The sequence below is a fragment of the Varroa jacobsoni genome, unplaced genomic scaffold (genome assembly GCF_002532875.2).
Source record: "Varroa jacobsoni isolate VJ856 unplaced genomic scaffold, vjacob_1.0 scaffold_1230, whole genome shotgun sequence".
Lineage (NCBI taxonomy): Eukaryota > Metazoa > Arthropoda > Arachnida > Mesostigmata > Varroidae > Varroa > Varroa jacobsoni.
This window is the reverse complement of record NW_019214132.1, coordinates 23,971-46,806: the sequence shown is the minus strand read 5'-3', so window position 1 is coordinate 46,806 and position 22,836 is coordinate 23,971. Positions and strand designations below refer to the sequence as shown.

The following is a 22,836-nucleotide window of genomic DNA, read 5'->3' as shown; positions in this document are numbered from 1 at the left end:
TATGCGTCTCGTAAGAGGAAGCGTATTTGCCAATCTGGGCAATGAAATGGCAATATTTATGTGATCTTGGTCCTAGATTTCACTCGTTTACTTACGTGTGAATACTTGAACACCATAAAAAGCTGGTAGAAGCTATACAGTGGTCGAAGGACGTGCAGTGCGAGAAACCCCCCGATGTGACAGACTGAGGAAGGTTTAGTTATTAACTGCAAGAACAAATACATGAATTGTACTCATCGTATGAGTTATACCCGTCGAAGCTACAAAATAGCTTAAACCATACGACATAAGTGTTTGATAAGGAATTACGCGAAGAAATTTTTCAAACATAATGCGCTAATATTGGCTGAAACACGACAGCTGATGACTAACAATGAGTTTTTCGTACCTATTTACGACGTTGATAGTAGATAGGTTAGAAATAGAAGGCTCCTAAGGTTTTGTAAATTTGACATCAATATGTGTAAATAAAATCCTCCTCCCTTTTTATTCTTATATTAACTTTGAACATCAACGTAATAGTAACTTGTTTGTCTTACGAGGACGCAGTGGCTGTCACTGTCGCTCCTACAGCTTCGTTAGGTTTATTCAGTTAGGATCATTTTTAATTTAAATCGTATAAATTGTTTTACCTTTGCCAATATAAGTCCTTCGTAAATAAGGTGACCAAAGCAAAAGGCGGCCATCCCAGTCTTAAGGAAAAAAGATCCTGAATGACGGCCCTTTTGAAATCGATATCGAGGATAGCCACCTAAAATTGAAACACAGAACATTTTCGTGTACATTTGCTTGTCTATTTATACGATTCGCATAATAAAGTGAATTTGTTCGCCTATTCTATGACAGAAGCCTGAAAAAACCGGCTAAAAAAAGATCTCATCAGGTCTCAAAGAATAATTGGCTTAGCGTTCCGTTGAAGTAACCGTATTCAGGCATTTCTTTTTAAGCGTTAATGTATTTTCGAATAAATCTTTTCAACAATTCGCCAATGACTGCCTTTACTTTCACATCTTCCTTTTATTTGCAATCAAATACCAAACGAATTTTTTTTCTAATTTTTTCCACCAATGTCGTATTAAAACAGGGAACAAAGAGGATGACGTTTCTGTATTTATGCATCTCCCTTTTCGTTGAAGCTTAACAATTTGCGAAATGATTTGTGTTACCGTTTTCACGGCAAGAACTCTGCTCTCTGCGATATTTTTCTGAAAGCATTTTTTAAAGAAAATGGCTACCGACAGGTGGCGCCCTAAGAAATTCAGAATTAGAGGGATCCATCAGCGCCTATTGGCATGATCTAAGTATCGGGATGGTGTAGTACCTAGTACTTGACTTTTTATAAGAAGAGTTTTTTTTTCATATTTTTCTGCTATGTTTTTTATTATTTTAATTTATTATTATTATTATTATTATTATTATTATTATTATTATTATTATTATTATTATTATTATTAAATTAATAATTATAAAAATAATCATAATTGACGAATTTCATAACTTATGGTTTCCTCTATGCAATTATAATTATGCATCTGGACCGTTTAGCAATTTATCAAGAAAAAGTATTCGGATGCTAGCCAAAACGCGTCTTAATTTTCCTTGTGAGGGAACTCTCGAGGCACATGTATTTGCAACACCGTCATTTATTGGAAGCGCTGCAACGAAGCAATGCACTAAAGTAAATTCGGCAGGACATTCTTCAAGTAAATTGGTTTCTCCAACTGATTATGTTTTACGTAGGGCTATACAAAGTCTTTTAGAAGACCAAGATATCCTGTCGAAATGTATTCTTGCTCACAGCGAGTCTTACGTCTCCGTGCTGCATTCGTCCTGCTCCTTGTTTTCCTGCAGACAACACCTGGGTAGATAGACTCAAACACACAGTGCTGTGGCGATGGTAGGTGCTAGCAGGATTTTTCCCATCTTCACAGCAGGCTCTCAGGGAAGAAGTACAATGCAATACGACACTACAGCTGTACTCGGTCTTAAAAAGACTAGAATTTCGAATTTGTTGGCGCCATGTTTCCCATTCGTATGGGTAAATATCATTGATCTAAGATCAATAGGTTGGGTGTCATTGTGACTTATTTTACGGGGGGTTCTGTTGTGGCATGGCGTCACTATCTGTGAAATACGATCCACAGTGGGAACAGCCATGGAAAAGCTTTGTGGTACTCAAGTGCAATTCGTAGAATTTTCGCTTTACATTAAGTGTTTGCTGAGCACATAGTTGGTTACTCAGGTAGGGATAGCGCAACAGGTCTTAGAGGAATATTTAACAGCCCGTAAAACTTCAAACATTCATAAATGTGTAGTATCGATAAGGGAGAAGTATTTTCATCCCCGATGGAATCTATATGGGACAACCACGCGACCAACTTAAGCATAGAACGTATCAGATTTGTACACCTGTCTGCGCAACGGAACTTTGATGCCACAAACGTAAGTATTTTTTGTTATATATATATATATATATATATATGTATATATATTATATATTAGATGGTCGGTATCTATTCGATGTCATCCCAACGATGTTATAGGTAACGTTAAGGCGTGAGCTTGGCCCGCACTATTCCATTTGTTAATTGTCTTCACTTTTCGAGACTGTTAAGTCTTCACTCTACTGCGGCGTATACTGTCATAACCTGGTAATATCTTCGGGGCATCTGAATGTTTTATAGTCGGTCCAAGGCGCCCTGATAATAAACGTATTGTATAAAAAAAAAAAAAAAAATATTATATAACTTAAACCATTACCTTCTTCGTTTTGCCACTCCGGTTTATTTATTGTTTCGAGGACAACATCAGTAGTCATTGAGACACGGTCCGTATCGCGTCTATATCCGTCGAGTTGTTCCAATTTTTCCTTGATGCGTCGGACGACGTGGCTTTTGTAAAGAGCGATGTCCACTTGAAGAAAAATCAGCCACGCGATTCCGATCACGTATGTAGCCCATGAAAATATCTAAAATGTGATTAAAAAATAATATGATTTTGAGGATACTGGGAAGGTGATTGTTAACTCCTGCGAACTTACAGGAACTCAGTTGTATGCAATCGCAATAATTCCCATAAACGTATATATATATATATATATGCTTTCCAGCTACTGGTTCTGGGCCTATGTAGATGTAGAGGTGCATTTACTTATACATTTAAGATATAGCATTTGTTCTATTATGACTCGACCGCGCTTATCCAGGGCATTAGCTCAAGGTTGATAGTTTTCAGCGTTCTGTTGGCCCAACGTTACGCGATCTTCTCGTGTGGGTTGAACACTATTCCATTCTTTTTAAAGCCGACGTACAGGTCTCACAATCCGGCTTTTGATGATCAGGCGTGTTTTGCAAGAGCCCGCGGCAACAGACGCACACAACGAGTCCTCTCATCATCCTGACGTACACCCTGTTGTAAGCCTTTGGTCTCAGCTTACGTTATCAAGCTAGATGGTGCTTACATAACGCGAAACTAGCACAGTTCGCTGGACCTGCAGGAAAAGTCGGACTTCTCCGACGTATGATCTGGAACCATCCGGATCAATTAAGCGCATGAGATCATCCTTGTCGCATGGGAAAGCTAGCAAGGGCGTTAATCTTCAGGTTCTTCGAATGTTGCGCAAGAAACCTGCAACCCGAGCTTCAAACCCAGCTCCTCTAGCCGGAACAGTTTGACGCTCACCAACTTTCTAAATGTATCGCTAAATGACAGACGACTTTTTTCGGCAAATCTACTTCCTTCGAAAAAAACACTTATATGGTTTCATGTAAACCTTTCTTATGCTTCTTCTTCACCGATTTTGAAATCCCGCGTTTGGCTTGATTATCCACTACTTGCGAGTATCTACACGCCCATTTTACGATCTGATCTGGTGCTTATTTGCGAACAGGCCGTACTTCTCAGCTTATCGCTTGAGCTTCCTCCGGGGGCGATTCGATATCAGCCAGTCGTTCGAGAAACTGCGACCATATCGCTAGCAATTCCACTGCTGTCAGCAGAAGCGGAGCGAACTGACTTAGCTTTGGCGTTTGATAGCAGGGACGAGCACTCAGCGTTCACATAACTGTAGCTCTATTCAAGCATTAAGAATATCTCATCTATAAAATATAATACAGTAATAAAAGTTTAGACATTTAAAATACAAGTTTTTTTCCTAGGAATCATCGTATGGGTCCGGCAAGAACAACTTAAAATTTACACTAATAGCCTTCCAGCCACGCATCTTATTTGACCCAAACTTATTACTAGCAAACTTATTATTGTGATAAAAATAAAACCAATATACTTACATTGGACATTCGATATAGGTCGGCGTTTTAGTGGATGTACAGGGCATATATATTTAATCATACATTATATAGGAATCATTGCACTATTAGGGGTGTGTAAATGTCAATGCTTGTAAATATGGACTGCTTACCTGGTCAGCGAATCTTGTGGCTTTTACGCTGGAAGAAACGAGGGAAAAAATCGTCCCCAGAGAAACAATGAAGGACGCATAAATGACACTCATCAACGCAAACAGATTTTCTCTGTAATAAGTTTAATAAAATTCAGATAAAACTGCTATTAATTATCTTGCCGTATCTATCATCTCTCAACTATCGAACCAATCATACGTGCTATGCTGGAAATCGATGCATACTGCAAAATGTTGAGCACTAAATGACCATTGGATCGTGTTATTTTTCGAATCGATTTCCGCACTCTTGAACCTGTCTCGCATAGAAACCACAGATCTTACGGCAGTGTCCGATTTAATCGAAGAAAAAGGCTGAAATTACTGCTTCAGGCCTCGCCATCGAACAGAAAAGGTTTATTGACTTATTAACTAATATATTTGAAATCTTCTAATTAGTTGAAACTTTTCAAGTATTATACCGCACGTCCTCTTTAATACAGTAGCATTAACTAGAGGCCGTACTAACTTATGACATAAAATGAAGAATTACCGCTGTATAAACGCTTCACCCGATTGAATTTACTTGCTACGATTCTTTTGACAGCGTTGAGTCGGTAGCCTTTTTAAAGAAGGATGCTGTTTCTCGGAAGTGTCAGGCTATTTATCGACAAAAAGGAGCTGAGCGGATACAACGAAGCTGCTTGGCCCAGTTTTTGCGTTTCCCGAGCATCGGCTGGTGCCTGTCCGCGCGAGTTACAGACATGGCAAGCAGCTAACCTTTCTGGCTCAACCGTACCGTTGATAAGGATTTATATGTTTTACGTATTCAATCTAAGAGTCCAAACGATGTTAGTTTCTAGTTCTACTTGTACAGCTGAATAATCTTGTTCCTGCTCTCACTAAGAGGAGCGAGAAAAGCGCGAACCGTGGAGGAGATAGAAAGGCTTCCTTCTTGTCGCTTGGATATAGAAGTTGATTTTCTGTGTGGAGAAATACGCATTCAGGATGCCAATCCTTTGATTTTTCTCTACTTTCTTGCGCCTTTTTTTACACACTCGTCAATGAGGGGAAGATACAGGCGCGCCTACGACAGGATGAACCAAGACGTGCAATATGTAAAAAGACAGGAGAGACATACCGTATTGGATGGCGCGTCCAAATTGAGAATTTTTTTATACTTTGGTTTGAGGCCTAAGCAATAAGATATTTAAACAAAATGTTTTGCATATGCTACAAGTGAAATTTCCGGCGCTCAGAATTATTCAATACAGCCACTGTTCACCATAATTACAGTTTCATCTTGCGCCTCAAACTACTGATGGATATTCATATATTTAAATACATAATAATATGTGTAAATAAATGATAAATATTTTTTCTTTAGTTCTCAAAATATAGTTGTAACTGTGCGTTAAGCGATATTGATACGTACAGACTCGTCAAGTATGCTACATAAGAAAATTAACGGAATTAAGTTCTCAATTGACAACAGGCCAAAAATTGGCTAAAGAGTTGAAAAGGTACTAAATATCGTTTCTAAAAAACGTTATCTCATTTAAATATTCTGACTATCAGTTAATGCTCTACTTTCTAAAACGTTCGCTTGTAAAAAAAAGGTGTATCACAAATGCCCTTTTGATGGTCGTTCGAGCTCTCAAATTTTAAGCTGGCAATAGCGTCTCAATTTTGGGCTAGAAAAAATATTAGAAACTTATCTTGCGCTGGGCATTGCTCAAAATTTGAAAAAGAAACGCAGAATTTTACACCGTGACGTGTTTGTTTTCTCGATGACAACAAGCTGGCTTCCTGGGGCTAGCAGCCAACAATATATGCCTGTTACGAGAAACAGCCGGAACTATGCAAGGGATATTTATGGTGTATTTGTTGTTACTTTCTACGGTTCCGTTTATTGTTATCATTACACAGTCGTAAGTTTCTTGTGGAGACTTTCTAAATATTAAGGCAAACCTGCTTAACTTGATGTTTGCCTCATTTCGAGGAGGGTGCCCTTATCTTTCCATCGGTTGGTATCTTCCATCGCCTAGGGGGTTTGACTTCACTTCGTGCTCCCCATACACCGTCGCGATTTTTTCTTACGCGTAACGGATATGATCCCGCTGTTCCCAAAATCAACTGACGTGTTACACTATTTCGGGCGTCCTGCGCCATCGAGGCGTCCTCTATGAGCCCGCGACAATACGCCCACACAATTAAGTTCTCAAAGGACCCGAGTCACATCTGTCTGTTGTTGCAGCAAAAGGGTCAAATTCCACCTCCTTCGAAGGGTGGATTCGTAGATTCCTGATCAACGGACAGAATAGGAACGTTCTCAGCTTTCTCCTGTAGGCTGTCACACGTTTCAGCCGCGTACATACTCTCGTTCTTTAGACCATATTCCCCGGCAAATATCTGTCTGGGTGGCCTTGATAGCAGGGTGCGAAGACCAGATCTTTACTAATGTTCGCAGAATTGGTCGAGCTCCCCTCGAACTGGCTCGACATACGATTCCTTCGTGGAACATGAAGCGAGTTTTGCGGGAAATACCAGGGAAACAGTCATAATCATCCACGATTTCCGCCACTCACCGGAAGCTTGTTAGGTGATATCCTATGATCGACACACTAGCAAGGTATTTTTGGTGCCGGCCAGTGAACAACCGAGCTAGACAACCACAATTCCTATTGGTGGAAGGTGCGCGTTATGACGTCTTTTGGAGCAACGCTAGAATTCGCTCTTTGCTGGGCGCAATTTGAGAGGGGACTTCGGGTTTCTCCGTCTTTCGCTCCGGACAAATCTAATTAGTCGGCGTAGAAATTCCCAGCGAGTCGGTTTCTTTCGAGGAAAAGCGCTCATACCAACTTTTGCACGTCTCCTGTGCACCGGATTCGAACCGAGCGCAGATCATTCCTAAAAAATATCCGCGTGGACCCCTCATGGCCTAGTCCGGTGGCTGTCTTACTTTCTCTACAACCCGCTGGCACTCCTCGACCCGTCGGTTTCTTCCCGTCGAATACTAGCGGCGGCGGGACGACTCCCAGTTAGTTATCCGTTCTATAAACTCGTCCCCGTTTGCATCATCCGCTACCCCATTGATGGCACCAAAATCAAGCGAACCGCTTTAGCTCCGTCGTTTGCTGGCCAGAACGACCGCTTCACAGTTACTTTCTTTGATCTTACATCGCTACAGACGTGTAATTACTGATAAATTAATATTATAATCTTTGCATCATTACAATACGTATGATCGTATTCGTGCAGCTCAGTATGCAGAGTCTTACAAACTGGTGACGCACGCAATTTACGTAGGTAGATGTGACACAAATATCGACCATATTGTCCTAAGTATATTACGTATTTATCCTGTTTTTAGTTTTAACTGGCTTTTAAAATTTGCAACCGTTTGTAGTGCCTAGAGTTCGAGAAGTGCAGTTAACACTGTACAATTTTTTTCTGCCCAATTAAATCGGCTTAAAAACGAGCAAGTTTACATTTCTATAAGGTGTTATTTACGTCGTTCTGGAAAAATGTTATTATAAATCAACACTCATATTTATTCGCTTTGTTGCTTACGTTAACTAACCTTGTCTTTTCTCTCATTGTGTTCGTGCTGGAATTGGACGTGACGATCGTGTCATCATATGTCGGTTCCCTACCGGAATTACCATTTTGCATAGAGACACTATCACCTGGTCGGGCCTCTCGATATATGACCCTCGATGAAGAATGAGGTTTTGAGTATGCTCGGTTCGCTAGTTCTGTCCCTCCATAGGCAAATACACCGTCTGTCAGTTTTGTGCCAGACAGGTTATTTAGGTCGGCTTCACTAGACGAGAGCCCACTCTACACGAGAAAAAGCAAGTGTTTAATTTGATATACCTAAATCCTAACGACACTCTGTACTTCGACAACGTCTGCGTCTTTAATTCGTCCTTTTATATTTTCGTTGTCTTTGAAACTGGAAATATGAAAAAAGAATTTATATAGAATATAGGCTGCGGAGACTGACCTTACTTTTTTCACGCTTTGATACTTACGTAACCTGAGGGGCCCAGTCTATGAAATTCGTGATATAGCAAGAGATACTATCATAAACAACGACTCTAGCATGGACATTGAAATGTACCTTATTATGTCGATCATATGACTCATATAATATAGATTTTTATACTATGTAGACTTTTTGCTTCTATGGTTAATGGCCTTATCAGGTATGGTTATGCAAAAGCAATTCCATTGTTAATTTGACGCAGCATCGTACCGCTTTCATCATACGCCATAGAAAATCTTTCTGACGCAAGAATGTGTTCCTATTTCGATGTTCGAGACAGAGAAAAATTTAGATTGTTCGGACAAGCGGCCGTCTTCGTGATAGGATAGTGCATAATATATTTTCCGACTAAACTTAAGGACACGTTGTGGCCTAAGTTCGAGGTCGTGGTCGCACTTTCTTTTGTGTTGAAAGCCACTAGTCTGGCTGAATAGCTAATCGCGGTACGGGACGGAAAAATTCAAGCATTTAGTATAAACTGACGACATAATACTTCATTGAAAAAGACCACGTTCCGATTCTATAAGAGGCGCGATTATCAACGTAACTCGGCTTTAGAAAGAAAAATAGAGAAAATTTGTTTGATGGAACTCATTGAAAAACAAAAGAAATGATGGTCAAGTTAGGCTTCACATCCCTATTTCGTTCCCATCAACAAGTGCAATCGAAGTTCACACTGACGCCGAGTTGCTTTGGGCTGTTTCTCAACGTGTCACTGAACGTTACGAGTCCTTGTCAGAGCGGCTGGAAAGCAGGTAAACGAGTTTCTGCCGGTATTACAAACCCAAATTGCAATTTCAAACCTTCGACGTGCGAAAGACTTATCTTTTTTTCATTAAAAGCTGACGGCGCCTATACTTAGCCTAAAAATCGTGCGTACGAACCCTGTAGCTGGCCTGTGGCGTCAGACCCTTCAGCCGCGGGAGGCATCGTGGCGTAAGAGTTGCCATCATAGTTACTATCTTCTTCGCTCTTAATAAAGGATGTTGAGTAATTTCAGTTTAGGAGTTACTCTAGCAGGAGGACACTGAGCTTACCAACCGCGAACTTTACTACTGTGAGACATCTACCGCAGCCATGGAGAATGCCAAGACATGGTTTAGCATTGATGTTAACAGTTGGTCTCAAATTGTAAATCAATCAGTATTTGTTGTCGACAGAAAGCAAAGCATGACCAGACGCATTGAACCGTTTTCAAACAATTGCTCTTAATTCTAGCGTGCATCCTCTAGCTTGTCCGCATTTTGGCCTGCTCGTAGAAAAACGCCGTGACTAGTGACGATTGAGTCACGGTTGGTACGACAAATATTGATATTATTTCCAAATACATATGCAGAGAATTATACTAAAATATCAATGGTTGTTCTGTTAGGCCCTGATAAAAGAAACATCGATTTCAAGTTAAAAGGTCCTGTGAGCTAAAGTATTTTAAAATGGAAATCATCATCTCGTGTTAAATTATCCCTTCCCATACACTCGGGAGGCTTCCCATACCATTGACTGAAGGTTCTGAATATTCTGGCTGCTGCCGTTTTGAGGTAGTTGTTTAGTTGGTGTCCTGCGGGGGTTCTGAGAACCTCCTTTGACTGTGGAATTGATGGGGATGCTGGAAAATCTTCGTCGATATCGTGTGTACACGGGCGAGGACGTAGCCAGGTCCACCTGTAGCCGGCCTCGTCTTGAAATATTAGGTGTGAAAAAAATAGAAAAATATAGCTGCAAGTAATGGTAAAGGTAGTAAACGTATAACTATAATTCTACAATTATCGAAGAGAAACTACAAAATAATCACATACCAGCAGGGAAAATCTTTATATTAGTGCAAAATATCTGCTTTGCATTTTTGATCAAGGCTGAAAGTTAAAATACAGAGATAGAAAAGTTAGTTTCACGCCGCGCTGACGTCTTGTTCCCTATCATGCTCATTGAAATATGTGGTTAAGAGTAAAAGAAGGGCCTTCATGCATTAGATTACTCTGTAACTTTGAAATTAGGAACTACGTCATACCTAAAGTAGCACGTAAACATCGGCATCAATTATAGACAAGGTTTCATTTATTTACTTTTCATAATAGTTCAATCACTCGAGAAAGCGTAAGACCTATATGCGGTGGCTTAGTAAAGTAATCGCAGAGAATGTGCCTATGGATCAGCATTCATTCTGATGTGGCTGACCTGCGATGCCGTCGAAACGGCTATTTCTGAACTGTATGGTCGAATCTAACTCGGACTCTGATGATTAGGATACGGGTAGTATCTTATGCAGACTCGTATCCGAGTAGGCAAATGAGATCTGCACAATTTTCCAGCGCAGTATGCGCCACACAGATCCTAGCTTCTGCAGATTAGATAGGAAAAAACATTATATTTACTGAAAGTGAGACAAGATTCCTATTTGCATACGCTTTCACAGCCTAACAGAAAATCTGCAGACAACTCTGCTTACATCTACCATATCGCCATGAATGCACGACTTCTGTTTGGATATATTTGCGCAGGTCTGCCCGGTTACAGGAGCGTTCAGTCTCGTGCAGATAAACAGCACGAGAAACAGATCTTTTTCTAATACCTCTCCTTCTGAGTCGGCAGCGAAAACAGTCGCAAAGCCGAACCCACTAACGAACTAACAAACGTAGCTGTATGATGTCTCACCTGCGTACGCCTAGCCCCGTTCCGTCACGCCATGTACAAACACCCAGATTAACATTAAGCATCAGAAAAAAACGGAAGAAGTGTTCAACTTTTATTTATGTTAAATTGTTTTTATTGCGGCTGCTCGGGCGCACATCCGATTGTACCGTGTACATTGAGGTGTACTGGTAGACTGCCTGACCGGCGAACTGACTGACCTACAAACTTTTCCAAACGTTGAACTACACAAATAGTCCGCTCGGGAGACAGGGGAGATTATTGCGGTGTCTCATTTTGCCGTTCCTGGCTTGACGCAGCTCCTTTTCAGTGAAAAATGACAGACATTTCGATCGATCTCGACGATTCATTCTTTTTTATGAGTTTCTGGCTTTTCAGAGCTATAAATGGAATAATATTTGGAAAGCGATGACAGCGTATGACGGGCTGCATTTAAAATTCGGCTAACGTAAGCCGCTACGTAACACGTCGCAAACGAGACACGATAATTATGGACTTTTAACCTTGATCACATTGGCAAACTATTGAAGTTATTATGCTCTTTTACTAAACTATAAGCGGATTAAATGCTTTTTCATTGTTTTTACGCCTTAAATGAAAAAAAGGCCTAACAAGATAATGATTTATCTAAACCAAAACGAGACAGACTTTACGAAGTGCGCTTTAAATATGTACTTTACAATTCCTACTTTCTGTTAAATTATAAAAACATATCCATTTTCGGCGCTGTTAGCTTCCAGTAAAACTGTTAGTAAACAACTTACTTGTAATGTTGAGTAGCAATTGAGACAAAAAAAAAGTTTCGTTCTCGAAAAGTTGCGCAATATAATTAGGTGTTAGACAAGAACCGCTCTATAAATGTTTCTATCCAGGATTCTAAGCTTCAAGCGCCTTAGTGAGCATAACGAACATTTAAATTTAGGGCAGTTTCAACATATTGTTGTTAATATTTACATACGATATCAGGATCGAGACGATTTGTGACCCGCAATCTGCGTGCTTCCAGGCGCTTATCATATAGTACAGTTAATAACAGCACTGAAATATTTTCCATGCATGTGTTTTTTTCCATATTTTAAAACGTACCTGTTTTTCCACACACTTTTATTTAACTTTTGTGACTCTATATAGCGTCGTTGTTTGCAGTGTTGTAAAGATAAGCACAGCTTTAAAACTGGCTCAGCGTGCGCTCCCACTTACTACATACATTATAGAATCGGCCAACGCCGTAGAAACAAGCATGCTATAAACACGTTTGCAATCTTGTTTTTCGCGCTGTCGATTTATTTCTACGGTTCTAAGTCTGAACACGAACCCTAGTGACAAACTGCCTGTGTAATCACATAAGCGCATTGACCAGTTGCCCCAGCGTCTATCGCTTGAAGCTTGAGACGCAATTCTACTGCTGTAGTTAGTTGAATTTAGTTTCCGATGGACAACTGTGAACAAACGCTTTTCACGACGTTGCCTTATCTGTGCAATGCAATCTGGTGGGTTAGGTAGGCCAGGAAAGAATGGGCGGGAAAGATATATTTACATACCTGTCAAAGGAGAACTCAGAAGACGAGGTTTTTGGACCCTGAAAACGATTCGACCTATCGTCAAATACATCTCCTAAAGAACTTGCCCTGGGAGCGTTCTGAAATGTCACATTTTCAGAGTTCATTCGGGTACGACTTTAGTTAAACTTTTGCGACATTGCTGAAGTGGGTTTGCTCGATTCCTTTTTGCACGGGTTTTGCTAGAAAAAATGAAGATTTTTCAGCGCGGAACAGTATTTTCTTTCTAAATTAATCTTGCACTATTTCAGCTATACATAGGTATACTTCCCTCCAGTCGTAATACGTCACATGACAAATACACTACCCAGTGAGAAACTGTCAAATAACAGATCTGGTTTGTGGACCGCAGAACAATGTGCCATTTCTCTCTCTTCAACAGTATATTTACGCAATGTCACTCTTTTTTACTTGAAGAAAATAGGTACCGTTCTACCATTTCTACACAGATTCGTGCCCTTATCTTAGCTAAACAAAATCAACGAAATGCGTGATTGGCGGATTTGCAATTTTATTTATCCCAAGCCTAGTATATATACTGAGTTTTTTTACAATGCACTATTCCTTATTTAGTCTTCTACGTATGCGCATGCGCATGCGCCGGCTTGAAAATTCAAGATGATCTTTCTAGCAGCCTAGTTGCCTATATATGACGTTATAGAATTAGCACATAGAATGATCAAATAGCTCGGGCTACCTTTCATTTCCTATTCAAATACGTCTAAGTATTGGACTCTTTATCGAGCTGTATCTATCCAAAGCGAGATGCTCATCAAATCTACATGTTGATAACCCACAAACTTCCCTTCCGATCGAAAAGTCTCTCTCGAGACTATTGACGGTAACGGTCTAATTCAATGTTCCATAGTATCCAACGCCTATAAACTTAATATACTATCGAAATGTAGAATTATTTTGAAACAGCTCTGCACTTTACAGTTAACTGTGCCACTCTGCGCATTAAATTGTTAAAAAATAATATCGTTATAAGAAAATGTTATGGTCGCTGTGTCAGATGAGTCTGTGCAGACATTCATTTTCCTTTTTTTTTTTTCTCATTTGGTCTAAGCCGTGTCGGTATGTTCGCTGATTGTTCATTGTGGGTTCACTTGTCCTAATCTTCTAGATAATATGCGCTCTATGTTTTGAGTTTTACGTCGGGGATCGACGTTAGGCATTACATCAAATTTTTTAATTGAAGTTACGCGTTGTCGCCTAACTTCGAATTCGGGCATGGACACAGTTGGTTTCGTGGTAGGAGCCGTCCAATGGAATACCGAGCATAAAACTTGAAACATTATGTGGGCTGCATTTGAAAATCAGTAAATGGTGTACCTTCTAGACAAGCGTTTCAAGTCGAAGGCCAGTTTGTATATATGGGTTTAGAATCTTTTGCAATGAAGCCGCGTCCTTTAACCAAGCTTTAACTATTACCGTCCCCATTCACTTGCAAAATAATTTAACATATATTTAAAACCGCCAGGACAATCTGGAAAGTTGCTCGACTCGTAACTTCGATGTTTTTTATAGAATACTGCTAATATTGGAAATTACCACAAAGGGTCATGCCTAAAAGCACATTTATTTCAAGTCTAGTGGAAGACAGATAGGAGTGTGTGGCCTACTTTGCAAAACGATGTTGATTTTATTAAAAATTCAGAATTTTAAGGTGTATACGGGTCGGAAAGTTAGCGCAGTCCTCGTTACTAATTTTTTTCTTTAACTAAATATAAAAAAAAAATGGGCCCATATGAAATAGCAAAGTTTTTTGCACTTCATCAACCTTTTGTTGAATTTTGAAGAAGTAGGATCACCAGCTCGTTTTTCTATTGCCGTTTTTCTGTCCCAAAGCTACATTTTCAATGGCCAAACTAAACAATACATGTTATAAAAGTAATCTAATTTAAGTTATATTTCATAACCATTTTAGGGGCTACATGGGTCAAGGTGGGGTTCGAGAGACAAGAACGTCAATGACATATGAAATCGGATGGCGTCGGTGCCAATTTCACAGAGATATTCAGGGACAAAGTGGCTTCAAAAAACCACTGAGCTGCGCAGAAATACGGATATACGTGTACACCTCTGTTCGGACTAAGGCATCGTAATTTTGCGTATGTCGAAACAAATTTTGACAACATCAGTGGCGTATTATCATATTTCAGCATATAATACCGCTGAAATATGCACCAGCTTCTGACTATAGATCAGAATTATGGACCGCATCGTTATCGTTTCTTCTTTCTTCTCGAACAAAACGTAACTGGCGTACCTTGATTAATCATAATCTTTTAGCTGCTTGATCTAACAGCAAATGATTAAAAAGCAGTGTCTCGAGCCATAATCACAACCCTTTTAAGAAAGAAACGCATTTCTCATTGCGCTTTGCTGGATGACTGAGTGACGGCTTTACACGAAGTTTATATAGGTCCACCTCTGAAGCTATGTAACCGCTCCTTTGAGCTATGTAGGCTTATGGCATAGGCGTCTTTCATTTATCTTTTCTCAGAAGTGAGCAACGCGCACAATTCGGCCTAAGGGATATTATAGAAGGGTCCTTTACTAATATATTGGTATGCTCTATTCTTGCTACACCGGTTGTTTCCAACGGTAGTGTTAAGTAAAATCTTGTCCTACGTGTAGGTCATTCCAAGTCTATTTCCTTCTAATTTGTACCGTGTTTTTCTCATATTTAGGTAAGCGAGATGTTGTTTATCTCAAATGTCTCTTACAAACAGTTTTTTTTTTTTTTATATAGCTCAGCTGTATACTCTACAAAGAGCATAAAATCTTGACTTGAAATTTTGAAAAACTGGGAGTTCCTAAATATGGGTACAGAGTACACACACGATGTAAAGTTTTAAGAGATGGCCACCGACAATATTGCGACCAGTGTTCAATATCTCAAATGACGGATTAACTTGAATGACGGAAGTTTAGGTTTAGGGTTTTGTCAAGTTCCTTTAAGTCAAATAGTTTTTTGGTCTCTGTAGACCATGGACTTTGGGAAATTATACCGAAGTAAGCAGCTGTCAGGACAAAATGTACTCGTCATTCCATTTCGCCGTTCGGCGACAATTCTGATAATTTATTAAACAGTTTATTATCAGTACTATAGGCTGCGATGGTTTTTGAAAGTGCAAAACGTTAAGACTGAAAGGCTTGATACTGCTCGCGTAAAGTGTAGACATCTTATAAGAAAGGGTCATTTTACTAGCTTTACGGTTCTGACCTAGAGGCTATTTTTACGGTAAATCAGTTGCTCGCTCGATATCCCAGACATGCCATGGAGTGGATAATAGATCTATGCCTGCATATACGGTAGAATATAAAAGACTATTCTGGGCTCTTTCCAAAAAATGCATGAACACAAGCATTGAATATAGTGAGAAACATTAGAGATTAGGGGGTTTACTTCAGCGACGCGGATTGTTCACATCGAAAATAGAAGCACGTTTGTCGAAGACTAAAATCTTCTGGATGACACTCTGAAGCTTGATTAAGTTTGTAGTAGCGAATTTGTAGTAATCAAGTGTCCTGTGTTAAGAAAGCGATTAGCTACGAAGGGTTGCACTGTAAAAAATGACATTTTCTTGTTATGTTTAACTAGAAAAAACTTGAAGATACTTTTACTGAAAACATTGGAAATGCTAAAATTAAATAGAGAACTAGGATTATTTCGAAAATTGTCATTGTCGGTCCCAAGCTGCTATGGACTAAGCTAAAAGACAAATGTAATACTCTGCTCTTTTCTCTTTGTCACTAATATCAAAGGAGCAGCAAATCGCTTGTGGCAACTGGTCGAACAAGCCATTGTATGCTTCGTTCTAATTCACGAAACATGCTGGCGCGCTAAGCATGCCCGCACTTCATTCATACATATTATAAAAAAGTGTATCCGATAGCGCGTTTTATCGTGTGGCATCTTCGGCCAAAGGTTTAATATATAATGAGTAGAGACGACTGTAGCAGATGATGAGACCTTTAGCGCAAGACTAACTCTAGGGCGCTCGATTTAAACATTCAAATTTATATGAAATTTTAATATTAACAATAAACACCAAAAATTCTTACAATAACATTACCTCTATTGACAGAACTTCTGTGTAGAGCCAGTAAATAAGCTGTTTTGAGTAAAGTGCTTATTTCTCATATACAAAGTTGTACCGATCTTCGGTGAGCTACTCATTTGTGCTAACAGAGTGAAGTTCGATAAAAGTACAATTGGAGAATGTATCTTATTTCAAGAGTAATCCAGTCGTAATAAGGAAGTAGCGATTTAATTATATCTCACAATTGCGACGAGCCTTCAAAAGATTGCTTTTGCTATTTATTTACTTAATAATTTCGTAAAAACTGCGTTTCGCAAAAGCCATATACACTGTTTGTTCCTACTTCAAGCCTAACTGACAGTGTTTCAATAGGAAAGCTTTTATGTGTTCTACGTGTTTAATCTTACATTGTCCTTGAAAGACGGTTGCTCAAAAATCATACGGGATAAATCGGTGTCGATTGGGGCATCCATTAGAGAAGTAGCATAGTATTTACGATTCTACCGAACCTCACAAGAGACCCTCGAAAGAGCCAAAAACAAAGACGGAGAAAGTATCCCAAGTGCTTCTATTAATAAAGTAAAACTAAGAAGTTTGCCGTAGATGCGCATTGCATGTTAGTGCACGCGCTTAGAAAATGTTCACTTTCACGCTAACAGCTTCACTATGTTCAACGCCAACAACAAACTGTTTCAATGTTCGTAGAAATATCTACTAGGGTTATGTAAAAGTAAATGAGATGAGATCCACCTTAGCTTGCTATATACACACACTACGATGAAACATAGGAGATTATTGCGGATTTTGTAGAAGGATGCAAGAAAAAGGATCGGGTGAGCTAATATCGTTTATCCTTGATCACAGTTAGTGGAGTCTGCGGATAGGAATTTCGAATTAACGCAAAGCCTACGACGTATTAAGGCCTGATTGTGATTGGGTCGACGACGGTTCGCGTCGCATCGTATCAATGACTACATATATTGTATATGGAAAAGCTCGTTCAAAGCGCTATTTGAACAATGCCCTCATGTATGAATAGGACATGTCTGATGCGAAAATACATTTAAACATAGTGCAACTACTTTTTTCTACTACATCTTTATTTGTATAGGAAGTATTTTCTATACATGCTAGATAGGCTATCTGCCGAAAACATGTTACACTGTGTTGTTCTTCGAAATGCTAACAAGGGCATTTCGACTTGAGTCCCGGCAAAAATTTACTAATAGAATTGATCGACTTAACCGTGTTTCTTCATACAGCCTAGCACGTTTTTTTTTATCTATACGGTTTTACAAGCGGTCATAGCTGAACGAGATATTTCAAATATAAGTAGAAATTGTGTGAGTGTGCTGACAGCTTTCTCGGGTCAAGAGTAGGCGTGCGTTCTAACAAAGCAAATCCTCGCTTACATGCTGGTGCTCGTGTTTGGAACCACCTTGGAGAAACCGACTAGACTAATGGAAGCTGCGACTGACCGTGGACAGGCTTGCGCTCAGCGGTGATTTCGGCCGTATGGTCAAGGAACACCGGCTTGAGTTCCAGCAACTTTTTCGACAAAGAACCCTATTTTGTACGTCAAGCAATTTCGTATATGTCGAGCCGATCATAATCTACACAGCGTCCGTATCGAGGCAAGGTTTAGCAAAGGATAGGAAGCCTCTAGAAGATATCCTGAGTTCGTTTTCGAGAAACGTAGCAAATACAGGGTACGGCCCTTAAATTGAAACGGACTTTGGCGGACTGTCCGTCATAATGGATGTGCACTTATTTTCCACATCTGGCACCAGACAGAGGAGCGTCCTATGAGCAACACTGTGTCGTTTTTGTAATTTACGCGGCCTTTAGTTATTATCCCATGCGCATGCGCTGGACGAACCCCTAAAAACTCCTCGGGTTACCACTAAATCGACGGTGTAATGCGTTGCAAATGAGTACGCGGCTGCGGAGGAAACAGAAGTAGGTTCCAGCGCAGCACAACAAACAATCCACAATGGAGAAATAACAGCGCGAGTTTTAAGGTTAATCGCTGCCGTCCATAAGGGCACTTTTAACGAACCTCGTATTTTAATTAGGACGTTAGTGGGCAAATTTAATGCAAGTCAGCATACAAATGTGAGATAGATAGAGGCGCTCCTCGAACAGTAAAGCCCAGAGATTCGACCCGTGTTGGTTACCATTATCCCGGCAGAAGGCTGTATTCGATTTTTCTCTGACGATAAGTTTGTTGTCTCTGAATGCAGGCGTAGAGCGCATAAATGATCGCTGGCTTACTTACGATTTCAACGATATGTCTATTGTGGGTAGAAACAAATTTTCGACCGAAACTCATGTGCCGCGTGTGGTGTTTAGCGAAAGACATATCAGGGTACGACACTTCCTCCGAGATGGCGAACGCGTTACTAAAGAAGTTTATTTGTATGTAGAACAAACTATTCTGTAACGGTGGGTAGCTGAAGTGTTTGGAGAACGACGATACGTTTTCGAACGAAACGCCTCACTGGTCAATTAGTGTAGGGTTAACCATTTGAGAATGGAGGCATGTTCTGGGATGGACAAATAGGCCGGGCAAACAGCCGACATAAATTAAAACGGCACTCAAATATAGAAAGTTTAAAGTATCTGTTTCTACCTAATGATAAGAAGTAACGTGCCTTATAAAGGCCGACGCGATGGAAATCCAGTTAGGAGAATACCTTTTTTTAAACGTTTTGAGATTACTTGTAAAATAACATCTAAAAGGACGAAGAAAACGCAACCGCTCATGTAAGTATAGAAATGAACTTTATTCCTTCTTCCAGTTCCAAGACGACGGTCAAAAAGTTGTTCAATATTACCGAGACCAAAGTCAAAGCTAAAAAGAATTGCTTTAACGAAGCTTATACCAACAAAACGACACATGAAAAATCTCTTGCATAAAGGCCATTGCGTATACTTAGAAAACGAGCGTTGCGCAGAAATCTCATTTTCTAAAACCGTGCCAAATTTTTGCAAATAAATATACATAGGCCGCTTCGTATATATTTACTTGCATATCCATTTATATTGCCCATATATATTGATGGAGGGGGTCTCTGTATATAAGCCGGCTCGTGGACCAAACCATAATTAATCTGTAGGCATAAATGATGCCTGAACAATCGCAGCGCTAAATAACGGCTTAAGATTAGAGTCTATGCATGACTCGACAGTGATGAAAAATAATAAGAAGCACAAAAGATACTCCATTTTAAGTTGTAGACAAAAAAGAGGGCTCAGCGGTGGGTGTCCGAACCAGAAAGCTGTCGCCGTTTTTATAGTCCTTGTTTAAGCTAGTGGCGCATTAAAGGTTCAAGATCCACGCGTTACATAATTGCTATCTGGGAGAATTCTAGGATTGTAATTTCAGCTCTCTCTATTAGCAAAGTTTGTTTTGTGTAAGTTAGCGAAACACTCTCTCTCTTTCTCTCTCTCTCTCTCTCTCTCTCTCTCTTAGTAGTGTTGCCTTGATAAATATTAAGGTTTAGATACACCGTTAGTCCACTTAAATATTTTATGTATAAAAATATTTTATTTTCGACGAATGTCAATTATCTTTAGTCACAAAATTTAGCGTGGGGGCAAGCTTGATGGCGAGCGTACAAGCAGCATGAATCAGTACAGGTGCGTCTATGAACTTCACAGTGTATGCGATCGATGCCGCTTCAAACTACACAGAAAAAAATCCCTGATGATTAATTAAGCATTGAGAACGTTTACTTTCGTATAACCTTACTAATGTTGTTAAAGCCGCCTTACGTTTGTCATTTGCTGCATCTGTATATAGAACCGGTCCAGAGTATCCGCACTATATATTCCCATTATTGACCACATGAGGTACTTGCTTGAGTCACGCCGATAAAGGACAGTCACTTCTAAGGCACAAACAAACTACTCAGACCGAATCTCATCGTAGACAAACAGAAGGCAGAAAATATTCTTAAGCGTAAGCCGGTCTCTTTGTTATACTTCCATTGTATAGTATTAACTAATACCTATTGACGTTATCTCTCGGTGCATCGCTTCCATTATGATGGCCACGATATGAATTTCGTATAGGTCAATTGATGCTAGCACTATAAAGGCAATGAGTATTTTTTAAAAATTGCACCAGATGCGCGAACTTCTCTTTCCTCTATGAACGTTGTTAATCTCCTCTGCTGAAACGTTTCTGCACCCAATGCGGGTAAGACGTCGCATATACATACATAGTTTTCATGCGTATTTTTAAATTAACCTTTTAGTATCGTGTTTATTCAGATATGCTCTGTGTCTGCCTTTTACGCAATAATACTAGAAGATGTAACGATCTTCTTCTAAGTGGGTTGATGCCCTTTTGTGTTGAATCGTTCGGAAAACCGTACCGGGTAATATACAATAGCAGACCTGCTACATTGTGTGACTGGAATTTTGACATAGTAGAACACAGTGCATTTACTGATCCATTGATGAAGGCATCATTTTCTATATTTTTGTATATTTATTCTATACACCTCGACCTAGTTGTATGTTGGTGGTAAATGGTTTAGCACACTGCATTATATCAGAATATTAAACGAACGTTTTCTGGCCTATTTCGTTTACACTTATCCAGATACGTTCTGCTTTTTCCATGCGATCATAAGGACTTTTCGACAGTCGTCTAATTTTTTGATTATTAATTACTACTAATTAATGAGATATTTATAGCAACTGTGCAAGGGGTCTACCGCTTTCGACATAATTTGGCATAAATGATTTTCGGCTATGCGCTAATTTACCTTTGATTGAGGACACTGTATATTTTGTACGAAACAGTGCTAAAAAGAGGAATCACTGAAAGTGCATTAGACGATGTAAACATACGGCCAAGAGGTCAAATAGTATCTCAAAAATGGCTTCCTTTATTTTGACCTTAATACAACCGAAAAAAATAAAGAAAAGACGCCATTGACTGTGAAGATTACAAGATGTGACTCATTCGGCAAGTTCGAAGGAAGAATAACTAGTTACTGAGACATTCGTTCGGGGAACAAATGAAAGAAGGTAATGGGATAACTACATGTTCTCACAGATCAAACGACATGCTATTCTCATTAGAATATTTCTGGGCTTTTTATTATGTTTATTATAATTATATTAATTATTATTATAATTATATTATTTATTATAGTTATGTTTCAAAAGCGAAACTTACTTTATGTCACTTCCGAAACAAACAGGTGTTCGTTCGGATATTAGTTACTCATTTGTCATTAGTAGAGCTGGCCAATTCGTGGAATTTGGTGAGCTTAAAATAACAAAAGAAAACGGACCATTAATTGTATTTTAATTAAAATTATAGTCTGTAAGCAATGCTATATCATTTACAGTGTTTTTTCGATACTGTAAAAACACCAATTTGCATTTCAATGAAATCTAATTGTTGGATGGAGATGTAATTGGCTTTTACAATCTATCATTAATAGTTAGCAAAGCAATCCATATTGTTCCAGTCGTCGAACGCGAGTATGGTCTTTCTGTAGAAGTCAAAATAAACAATGGATTGCCAATATTGCTAATGTCTATACCGGAATACCGAACAGATTTTAGCCAACAAACGTTTGAAGGCAAAGCTTCATCTGCTTTATTTTTTTTACCTATGTTATGCTTAAATTCGAGACGTTCAAAATTTACAAAGTTGTTTTTGCACAAACCTCTGCAATTGTCAATCTATCTAACAGTTGATCTAAGCTAACGAGAAGATTATATTTGGTACTTTGTCATAGCTTGCAATGTTATCAAGGTCTCACGATAGAGCAGAGCTGTCTATACCTGCTCGTACTGGACCACAAGCAACCTGCCCTCTTAATAAACAATGTTAACGATCTGCCTTAATCTAACAGATAGGAACTCATTTCAATCAAGTCAAGAAAGGAAAAAAAAGAACGAATCAATCAGTAGGACTGGACGGGAAGACGGGGGAGAAAAGGCAAACATTAAGCTGCATTTTCATTACTTTTTTTTTTTTTTATAATATCTAAAGACAACGATTAAAACCACGTACGTCTTAGTAGCACACGTAGTATTTAGTACTATTCTAACCAACTTTGATCAGGATTTCCTGTTGCTTACAACACCAGTGGCTCT

At 39.3% G+C, this 22,836-nt stretch overlaps 1 protein-coding gene across 4 annotated transcripts in view; it reads right to left on the bottom strand.

Annotated features, from left to right (window-relative positions):
- Positions 1-17,416, bottom strand: part of LOC111267861 (proton channel OtopLc) — a 50,925-nt gene extending 33,509 nt beyond the window's left edge. For all 4 annotated transcript variants that reach the window (XR_002684876.2, XR_002684878.2, XM_022846418.1 and 1 more), the window contains exons 1-8: positions 17,118-17,416; positions 12,641-12,738; positions 9,945-10,128; positions 7,983-8,242; positions 4,421-4,532; positions 2,761-2,968; positions 633-751; positions 96-206 (exon numbers count right to left, since the gene is read on the bottom strand). Coding sequence is in view for 2 of the 4 variants with exons in the window: in XM_022846418.1 (XP_022702153.1) it covers positions 96-206; positions 633-751; positions 2,761-2,968; positions 4,421-4,532; positions 7,983-8,242; positions 9,945-10,128; positions 12,641-12,738; positions 17,118-17,183 (1,158 nt within the window). In the remaining 2 variants the exon portion in view is untranslated. The remainder of the gene's footprint in view (positions 1-95; positions 207-632; positions 752-2,760; positions 2,969-4,420; positions 4,533-7,982; positions 8,243-9,944; positions 10,129-12,640; positions 12,739-17,117) is intronic.
- Positions 17,417-22,836: the final 5,420 nt, after the last annotated feature.